At 33.6% G+C, this 9,775-nt stretch overlaps 2 protein-coding genes across 2 annotated transcripts; one reads left to right on the forward strand and one right to left on the reverse strand.

The window, feature by feature from the left end:
• Nucleotides 1-205: 205 nt before the first annotated feature.
• Nucleotides 206-8,077, forward strand: LOC119643891 (stearoyl-CoA desaturase 5-like). Its single transcript, XM_038043393.1, has 5 exons — nucleotides 206-305; nucleotides 6,252-6,562; nucleotides 6,643-6,979; nucleotides 7,063-7,406; nucleotides 7,486-8,077. Exons 2-5 carry the CDS (start codon nucleotides 6,253-6,255, stop codon nucleotides 7,737-7,739), a joined length of 1,245 nt encoding a protein of 414 aa, XP_037899321.1. The 5' UTR covers nucleotides 206-305; nucleotide 6,252; the 3' UTR covers nucleotides 7,740-8,077.
• A 223-nt stretch (nucleotides 8,078-8,300) lies between these two features.
• Nucleotides 8,301-9,543, reverse strand: LOC119643890. Its single transcript, XM_038043391.1, has 3 exons — nucleotides 8,974-9,543; nucleotides 8,630-8,689; nucleotides 8,301-8,523 (listed from the first exon to the last, which is right to left on the reverse strand). The coding sequence occupies exons 1-3, from the start codon at nucleotides 9,541-9,543 to the stop codon at nucleotides 8,314-8,316; spliced, it is 840 nt and encodes a 279-aa protein (XP_037899319.1). The 3' UTR covers nucleotides 8,301-8,313.
• Nucleotides 9,544-9,775: the final 232 nt, after the last annotated feature.

Genomic DNA, 9,775 nt, shown 5'->3' on the forward strand with positions numbered 1-9,775 from the left:
GTTCATCAAAAATAGCTAAAAAAAAAAAATAAATAAAAAAAAAAAAAATTAAAACAAATTAAAAAATATTTTCATATAATGAAAACCTCTTATAAAGAAAAGTATCCTGCAATGTGGTGAAAAAAGAAAAAATAAATAAAACAAAAAAATAATAATAATAATTAAAATAAAATTCGTTCTTAATCCACTTCAAAATTTTCTTGTGGCGAAATTGAAAAAGTTTGCTAATCTAAAGAAAAAATTTTGATAAATTTTTTTTTCCCTTTAATTTAATTTGCGACACCACACCAGGATACTACGATCAGGTAATAATTGTTACTATTAAAAACATTATCCTTATAAATGTTAAGACATAAGGACAACTTTTCAACCGATCAAAATTGAAATTTACCCAAGGTGAAATTTACGCAGGTGAAATGTTAATGTTTCCGTTACATTTTTGTGTTTCCTAAAATTACGTTGGACAGATTTTTGTTTCTCTTTTTCAAGATTGCATAATCGATCTAGAATCCCCCGATAAGTGGGGTAATGTTTTGTTAGCCAATCCATCCAGGCAGGCAAATTTTATATACTTGCAATGTAGGCTTCACAAAGTACACATATTCTCCACTTTACATTCTAAACAGGTCTGCATAAATTTTCGATTTTTTATAAGCTTTTTAAAGTGATCGAAAAAGTGGCTCCATCCGAACAAAAAAATTTTTAATAGTTTTCGTCCTTGATCCAAATCACGTTCGTGTACCAAATTTCTCCAAAAAATATGTCAATAATTTGCAACCCGTAGATTGAACAAAACAATACAGGACAGACAGACAAACTTAGATTGGTTATGAGTATGAGAAAAGAGTGTATCTCAAATCCATCCCCTTGCACTACAACGGATTTCAAAACTTGATCATTTAGACAATTTGTGTCTGTTTAGTTAAAATTATAACTTACTTTATAATTTCAAAAAGTCGAGAGGTTTTATTTATTTTGATCTATTCCTTAAATAATTATACTTACCTCCTGTATCACTTACCATTTGCGGGAAGGGCATAACACATTTGTGTAGATTTGTGTAACATCCGGAAGAACTTTAGATGGATTTATCTTTAATTAAGTCATCCGACTTAGAATCATTATACCCTATATCAGCTCTGGTTCAGAGTATATTGTGTTTGCGTGGCTGTACGTAAGACGTATAAGGGCTTATGGTAGACCGACCTTTTGTTCTATTGATTGTCCGTCTGTTCGTTTGATGTCTGTCCATATAAATTTGTGCCCAAGCTACAGGTCGCAATTTTTGGGATATTTCAATGAAATGTGGCACAATGACGTGCTTTGACCCAAAGACGATCGCCTCATTTTTTTGCATCGGTTCACTTTTTCGACCATCCCCCATGTAGCGCCTTATTTTGTAAAGTCGTAAAGATCTCTACAAAAGTGCTTAAATAATAGTGTTGTGGTGTGAAAGCTTTGGATCGGTTGTGGGAATATTTTAAAGCCTCTTTTATTCGGTTAGTTGAGGAAGTGCAAGCCTTACATGGTAAAAAAGTCGAATTTTGAATATTTCTTAGGGGAAATTAGCTGATAATAAATAAATTCCTCACCTCCGGACTACGTAGTTTTGTTTTTTGCATACCAGTGCATATAGGGATGCCCATGAAACGCAAACCCTTATATGCCAGAAAAGCCTAATTATTAATATATTTGTGATGAAAATTTGTTTAGGATGGTAGTTAAATAAAAAGATTAAGTGGATCTAGTTGAAATCACCTGGGTCCCAAATTGATGGGACTGGAATTGTTTTGTGAATTAAAATTGTGACTATAGCTTTGACCTTGAATTTTAATTTTCATCGATAAGGTTTTATCAATTTTATCGGTTCCTTGCTATCGCGTTTACATTTTGCCATAAATTACATCGTAACTCAAGCTGTTATAGAAATTCAATTCTCTAACCTAATTTGGCATCTCGTCATTGAATTGATTTACCTACGTGTATGTGTACAGATAGGACAAAACTTGAAATTGTATTATTGCCAGCATTTCTTTCTGGGGTTAAGAATAATAATAAAAATTAAAAAAGACATTTTTAAATAAAGTTTATTTAATTTTTATATTCGATCAATCGATCATCATTATGCAAATTTTAGACAACACCGTAAGAGGATCACAGTGGACGCAAAGTTTTTATACAAAATGTTTACTAAATTGATTGTATTGACAGCGGCAACAACAATAACGACAATAAAAAGCAGTGTCTGATCCGAACTCACTACTTAAATATGCTACAACATGCTTGATGAACTGCTTTAACGCTATGCATAGCAATATACGATCAGAGTAAATTAAAACGTGTACCAAAATAAATCCGTGCGTTAGCATTATAAATAATTTCCGAAACATTGCCACAAATGAACAAGATTAGAATGAATGATATAAGAAATAGAAGTTCGTGTTGGCCATTAATGTCGTAACGGAATTCCAATTTGTTTCTTCACCTGGCTTCTTCAACTCTTTCAAAATATATTTAAATCTAAATGAATCATTTACTGTTTTTACATAAATAAAAAAGAAAATGAAGCTATAAGCATATGGCACCTAAGGCATGTTTGCTTCATCATATAAGAAACTTTAGTTGAGCTGACTTTTTAACACTGCCGAGTGTTACGAGTTATTAAAAGCAATTCTCAAGTAGAAAAGTGGAAGGTACGGACGAATCGTCGATAGCTATGATACTCAAGCAAATTTTCTACATTTTTTTAACACTAAAAGATAATTACTGCGAAGTCTTATCCTTTGCACCTGTAATGCTTTTCCAAATGCTACTATATTGTAGTGTATATCGTATATTATATATGGAGGGTGTTTTACGAAATATTCTAAACCCCATTCAAAAGTATGTCTAAAAAACGATCTCTTTTTTTTTTTTTTTTTATCAACTTTTCTCAACAAATAATAAAAAGGGAAAAATTTTTCCAATGAGGAGTACCCGCTTAATAGGAGGAGTAAAATGATCCGATTCATTTTATATAGTGTTCGTCCTTAGTTCAAAACATGTGCCAAACTTCAATCAAAGTGTATTGAATTTTTCCACCTAGGCACGTTGAATAAAATATCGGTCAAGCTGAAGTCCTTTTGATTGTTGCATACATCGTTACAAACTTAATATGCAGGTGGATATATGCAAAGAAACTTATTTATTTTTATTTTTTTTACTTGTCACATATAGACAAACATGAAAATCTTATGTTATTCAAGAATATATAGTTTGCATGGTCCATTAGACAATAAGCTATACTTTGACATTCGAGCCGTAATACGAAAATACTTAATAACGAGAAAAATTTGTTATTCATTAAATTATTGAATTTTAGCTTGAAGAAATATGCGGACATCTTTGCCTGGCATTGAGCTTTGTCAACCTTAACTTTGATCACCCAAGTCTTGATTAAAAAAAAAGTTGATTTCTTTTCCAACTACCATAGAGCACCGCGATTGCGATCCCAACAAGAACAACAAAATATATAAAAAAAAAAAAAAATGGAAATAATAAAAGAGTTCGACACACATTCGTATATGACTGTAAGAATGTGTGTTTTTATGGTTAATTCACTTTCAAGAACACACAGACACAAACACATTGCTAATCGAAGAGTACGTTTACGATTTAAGCGTTTAAAGGCCAACTAGTCGATTGGTTAGCTATTCGGTTATTCACTTATACACTTCGTTCATGTGCGAGTGGAGTAGGTTAAGAGATATACGTAGAATATGTTTAGACAGGTTCTTGATGACCCAATTTGAAGGAGCAACAAACAAACAAACAACAAACTGCTCGCTAATCGTTATAAAGCAATTGCGTCTGTCAAGATTCAATGCTATTGTTGATGTTGAAAAAAGTGCTTAAAAGTCGTCTTAATTGTCATAAATACATGGAGTAAATTGTTTTTTGAATTATGACTATGTTCCTTTATAATTGAATCATTAATATGCATGTGTACGGAAAATGTAATTTCTTATTATTATTATTATTATTATTATTATTATTATAAATTTAGCCGGAGAATAAATTCTAAGACTAAGTCTTAAAGCACTAGCATCTAAGGCTTTCAGCTTTTATTAAAAACTCTCCCGCACTTGAGATTTGAACCCACGACCATTGGAGAGTTGCTAGTCGAGACTCTTGCCTACTCGGCCACTCAGACGGCTGTAATTTCTTATTTAATATAAATGCAGGTGCAGTGAGTCTCACTAATATTGGGTTTTTTCGTAAAGAAAGTGCGGGCAAATTTGGCATCTTGGAAACATTCGATTTCTATCTACCAAGATAACGAACGCAAGCCCAAGTCCGAGAATGACTCTTATATAACTGCCGCCAAGTGCGCATCCTCTTCCCCAATTATCACCAGGCATTAACCCTGTCAAAACATTCAATCTCTTCCGTCCGAGATTTGAAAAATAGACTACAAGAAGAACGGAGTAAGATCCCTGATCTCTGTTTCCTCCACTAGGAAATTTATAAAAAAATATGTCAGAATGAAAGGATACCCCATCAAACATTAATTTTTAATAATAGTTTGTTTTTTTCTTCGTTCCTTCTTTACACGAAAAACAACCCGATGCCATAAGTTGTTGAAGTTATTTGTTATTTGTCTTTTCTACTGGAAAATAGTATAAAAAATTTTTACGTTTGGACAATGGATTAGGTTTAACAAGCGTTTACCTCTTTATCGAGCGAAAAAGCCCAATGCTAATGAGACTGAACGCACTGCGTATGTATGCGTGAATTTCTGAAATAAATTCTTTTTCATAATTAATTTTCTTTCGTTTTCTTTGTGGCATTTCTAATTAAACATAAACGACGGTTTCCTGATGAAAAACGATATTTATAAATATTTTTGTAGTAAAATGTATTACATTATATACGCGTGATCAAGCGCATATGCGCGTATGTATGTAAATTTCAAAATTTTTGCTTATATTTGTTGACTGACATGATTATCTTGTTAAGGTCTGTTTACTGAAGCTTACAAAGCAGAAGCATGCACGCATATGAAATGAGATAACACCCGACAATAGGACGACCATAAAATGATTAATAGGAAAGTTCCCATCTGGCATAACAATGTAAAAAAAATAGCTATCTACACAGATATTGCATTTAATTTGAAAATTTCTCTTAAAAGTTCTCCTCTCGCATGTGAAGTGAACATAGGCTCATTACCGACTTAATTCGAATTCTAATGGCAACCATTAATAACACATCGTAAATTCATCCGCTGTCTCGCAGCTAATTATGCATATAAATAACAAAGTTATATACGACCTCGATACACTCTTCGATACTTCTTTTCGGTGCATAGTTTTGGTTAATCGTGATCGAATGACTCGATAAACAGTTCGAGTCCATTGAAAGTTGCTCCTAATAAAATTTGCTTAATAAAATTTTTGAAAAATTCTATCGTCTGCTATAGGCGTGTTGTTGGCATGTACATAGATTGAAATATTAGAAATTGTATTACTTTTAAAAGAGACTGATCAGTAAAGTTGACTTTCTTCTAAGCAACGACTTTATTCCAAAAAAGCCCACATTTCCAAGTCACAGCAAGAATACGATTTCGATGAAAACCTTTGCTTATCTGTTTTGAATATTTAAGAGATTACTTTAGACGATAGAGAACACGCTAAAAATTTAAACAAGGCAGAATTACCCGAACAAGTAACAAATCACAACATTGTCGAAACATTATTCAAATTAAATTGCAGTTCGAGGTGATCCCTCTTGCACGCAATAACATGGACGTAAGGTAAATTTTTGCTAGGAGCGCACACATATCCTTGCTCAGGTAAGATATTGCGAAGACCCTCAATGACTTTGCGTATCAACTTAGATGAGATGTACGACAGCGAACATATTAGATCCAGTTACTCAGTCGCCCCAGTTCCCCAAGTCAAAATTGTCAAAGGCATTCGAACATTGACGAATTGAAGTAAGTAATTTTTTAGTCACACATTCTCGTCCCCTTCAACTTTCAGTTGTTCTCAATTGCCAAGCAAATTTTACACGTTTCAGCCGCGTTCGATGATTTTATTAGAATTTTGAAAGAAGTTCGCTTCAAAGATAGGTTAAATGTTAATTTAAGCCTCACACAATATTGTACTGTTCGATTAGATGTGCGATTAAAGAAGATTATGTTAACTACACTTTAGGATTACATTTTAGGTTGTTCCGATATTTTATATATAATATATATTTTTTTATAGCATGGCGCCGAACGTTGTTGGCAGCACATTTATATTGGCTGAAACGGCGCTTACTGATACCAATAATAACAACAAAGTCACCTCTTCGCCACCGACGCCACCCAACGATCTCCTACCACCGACAGTCAATTCAAAGAGATTTGATCTATCAAGCGATGAGGTTAGTACCAGAGAAAAGGAGCATTTAAAAAAGCCCTATAAAGTGGAAATTGTATGGAGAAACGTGATTGCTTTCATTATTTTACACACCGGGGCGTTCTACGGTCTCTATTTAGTATTTGCCGAATTAGCAATTTTGGAATTTCTTTTCGGTAAACAAACACACATCATATCATTTATGCAGTTACAAGTGTAAGGAATAATTTTTTTATTTGTTTTCTTTCTTTTTTAGGTTACTTTTTGACATTCTTAGGGGGCATAGGTATAACGGGCGGTGCTCATCGTTTATGGGCTCATCGCTCCTACAAGGCTAAATTGCCTTTGCGTATAATCTTAATGGTCTTTGATACTTTGGCATTCCAAGACAGCATTTATGTTTGGGCTCGGGATCATCGCGTACATCATAAATTCACTGACACCAATGCGGATCCGTATAGTTCGCGACGTGGATTTTTCTTCTCGCATATGGGTTGGTTAATGTGCCGAAAACATCCCGATGTCGTAGAAAAGGGAAAACTGATTGATTTAAGCGATTTGGAGGCCGATCCAGTGATAAGATTCCAAAGAAAGTGAGTTTTTCTTAAACGCAGTTTAAATAGGTTTTGCTTGTTGTTTTTTGTTTTGTCTCTACAACAAACCTGTTATCGCTTAGATACTTTGTGATGCTTATGCCGCTTTTTTGTTTCGTATTGCCGGCAATTATTCCATATTTGGCTTGGGGAGCTCCGTTGATGCGGAGTTTCTTTATATGTAGTGTGTTGCGCTACACAATATCTTTACACGGAACTTGGACTGTAAATAGTATCGCCCATATTTATGGCACGAAACCGTACGATAAGAATATCAGTCCGGTTGAAAGTAAGCTGGTATCGATTGTAGCACTCGGCGAAGGCTGGCATAATTATCATCACATATTTCCGTGGGATTACAAGGCGGCCGAACTAGGCCGTTATCCTAATGTAACTGTCACTATATTGAATCTATTAGCGAAAATCGGTAAGCTATCGTCCTTTTAGATGCGTACAATTCTTTTATAAATTTTTTTTTTCTTTTTTTTTTGTTTTTTGCAATGTAGGTCAAGCGTATGATATGAAAACCGTGTCGAGGGAAATGATACTTCGACGTACTAAACGTACTGGCGATGGTAGTTATCCGTTCGTTCTTAAGGATTTAAATAATAATGAGCCTGAAACGACTAATGTACCCGCAGATATGTTATCGCAATTGGATCATGAAAAAGAAAAAGTTTTTATTTGGGGTTGGGACGATAAGGATATAAGCGAAGATGATCGCAATTTAGTTCACATTTTAGATAAAAAGGATATTTAATGAGAAGAAAAGAGTAAATATCAATAATTCATTAATTTAGTATTACATACATACATACACATATAATATAATGCGAAATCACATACTATTACATATATATATATATATATATATAACATAAATATCATAGGTTTCATGCGGCAAATGCCAATTAAAGATTCACTTGGAAACGTTTACCTTAATTTTATGAAATTTTTGTGCATAATTTTCACGCAAATTCTTGGTTGAACAGTTTCACTTATCATTGTAGTTGTAAGCAAGAAAATCGCTAATAAAAAAAAATCTCGTTTATGAAGAGGAAATGATCGGTCAATTTATTTCTTGCTGAGATCAACAATCTCTCTATCTCTATCTCTATCTCTCTCCTTCTCTCTCTCTCTCTCTCTCTCCTTCTCTCACTCTCCTTGTTATATTAAGGATATATAGTTAAAAAAGTAAATAAATAGTATTTGGCTGAGGAAATTTTTTTTCTTTTTGTGACTGAATAAAAAAATAAATAAATAAATAAAAATAAAACAAAATTCGCTTATATCGAAAATGTAAGTTTGAATTTTATTAACACAAAAGGAAAGCCTTAATAACGGTGCACACCGGCACTGTTGTTAACGCCATAATTGTAATTGATATGTTGCTGGTCATCTTGCAAATTGACCTGTGTACGAGCCGCGTATATTAGAGCGGCAACGAAAGCAGCATTATTCAGAATCATTGAAGTGAAAGTGGCCAGCTTAAGCGTCGGCAGTATAAATGGCAAAAATGTACCCATTAAAATAGCTGGCAATAGCTTCAAATAGTTATCGGAGAATGAATGATGATGAGAAAAATGTAAGTTATTCTTGTCTTTCGCAATGCATTTGCATTGCATTAAACGAATTAAAATAGAAGCTTACCATGACAGGTAATGCCATCTGTAGGATGGCATGCTTAAATGATGATTTCTTTTTTAGTTTCTTCAGCTTTTTCATTTTTTTCAATTTTTTCAGTTTTTCCATTTTCTGATTTTTTTTACCATCGATTTCCAATTCGTCGAAAACATCGGGATCTTCTGTGTCTAAATTTAAGCCAGTTCCACTTAATAGTTCACTTAAACCGCCTGAGTTTTTTTTGCCGCGAGCACTTTCAGATCGACGGTGATAGTTGATGATGGACTCTGCGGGATGAGAATAGTATTTGGTTTCGATTTTATTATTTTTTTTTCTTTCTTTTTTTGCAATAATTAAAGGAAAATACTTTTCTTAAGAGTTAGTTTTAATTTGTTTTCCGGACTCGGTATAATTTTCACCATAAGGCCGGGTAAGAAGCGCAATTTAATGTTACGGTTCTTGAAAAACTTTTGCAAATTTATCATCAAATGTTTATTTAACTCTTTATCGGTCATTTGACGGAAACGTTCGCTAACTAAGCTGCCCATTGCGTCTTCGTTACCAAAGAATTGATCGAGAAAATCTTTGGTCAGATTGCCGGTGTGAGGCCAGTTTTTGCGTTCTTCCATTTTCTGCAATACAAACAGTTTAGTACACCGCATAGCAGTAAAATCACGCAAGCATTCAAAAATACGCATTGGAATTGAAGCCCGAAAGTATGGTAGCAACACGTCGATCGTTTCATTTCTTTTAGCGTAAGGTCTTTGCAATAATTTACTGTCGCTAGATAGCGCCGTTAGTTGTCGCTGTTCTTTTTGTTGTTGTTGTTGTTGTTGTTGTTGTTGTTGCGAGTATGGGTTTGAGGGCTCACTAACTACGCCAGCGACAACGATAGCGTATAGTGTATAGAAACAAATAAGTTCCACAAACGTGGTTTGCATTTTGCGCATGCGGTTGAAAATTTATAAACTTGGAAAAGGAAAACAAAAAGCAAAAACAACAAAAAAAAAAAAAAACGCGAAATAAAATCTTTCTTAATTAATTAATTTCTTTGTAAAATTCTGTCCAACAGAAGGTAGGAAACAAACCAGCGCGTATTTTTTGCAACTGTTCGCAACAGTGTTTTGTACGCTACTAAAAGAAAAACACTTCAGTTTCAATTTAATTTCCACT

This window comes from Glossina fuscipes, unplaced genomic scaffold (assembly GCF_014805625.2).
Source record: "Glossina fuscipes isolate IAEA_lab_2018 unplaced genomic scaffold, Yale_Gfus_2 67085, whole genome shotgun sequence".
NCBI classification, from domain to species: Eukaryota; Metazoa; Arthropoda; class Insecta; order Diptera; family Glossinidae; genus Glossina; species Glossina fuscipes.

Bases quoted from the DNA above. Each gene is read 5' to 3' on its own strand.
- LOC119643891 (XM_038043393.1), top strand. From the start codon at position 6,253: ATGGCGCCGAACGTTGTTGGCAGCACATTTATATTGGCTGAAACGGCG. The intron at 6,563-6,642 runs GTAAACAAACAC...TTTCTTTTTTAG, and splicing joins AATTTTGGAATTTCTTTTCG to GTTACTTTTTGACATTCTTA. The intron at 6,980-7,062 runs GTGAGTTTTTCT...GTTATCGCTTAG, and splicing joins GTGATAAGATTCCAAAGAAA to ATACTTTGTGATGCTTATGC.
- LOC119643890 (XM_038043391.1), bottom strand. From the start codon at position 9,543: ATGCAAACCACGTTTGTGGAACTTATTTGTTTCTATACACTATACGCT. The intron at 8,690-8,973 runs AAAAGTATTTTC...AAAAAGCTGAAG, and splicing joins AATTAAAACTAACTCTTAAG to AAACTAAAAAAGAAATCATC. The intron at 8,524-8,629 runs GTAAGCTTCTAT...AACTATTTGAAG, and splicing joins AGATGGCATTACCTGTCATG to CTATTGCCAGCTATTTTAAT.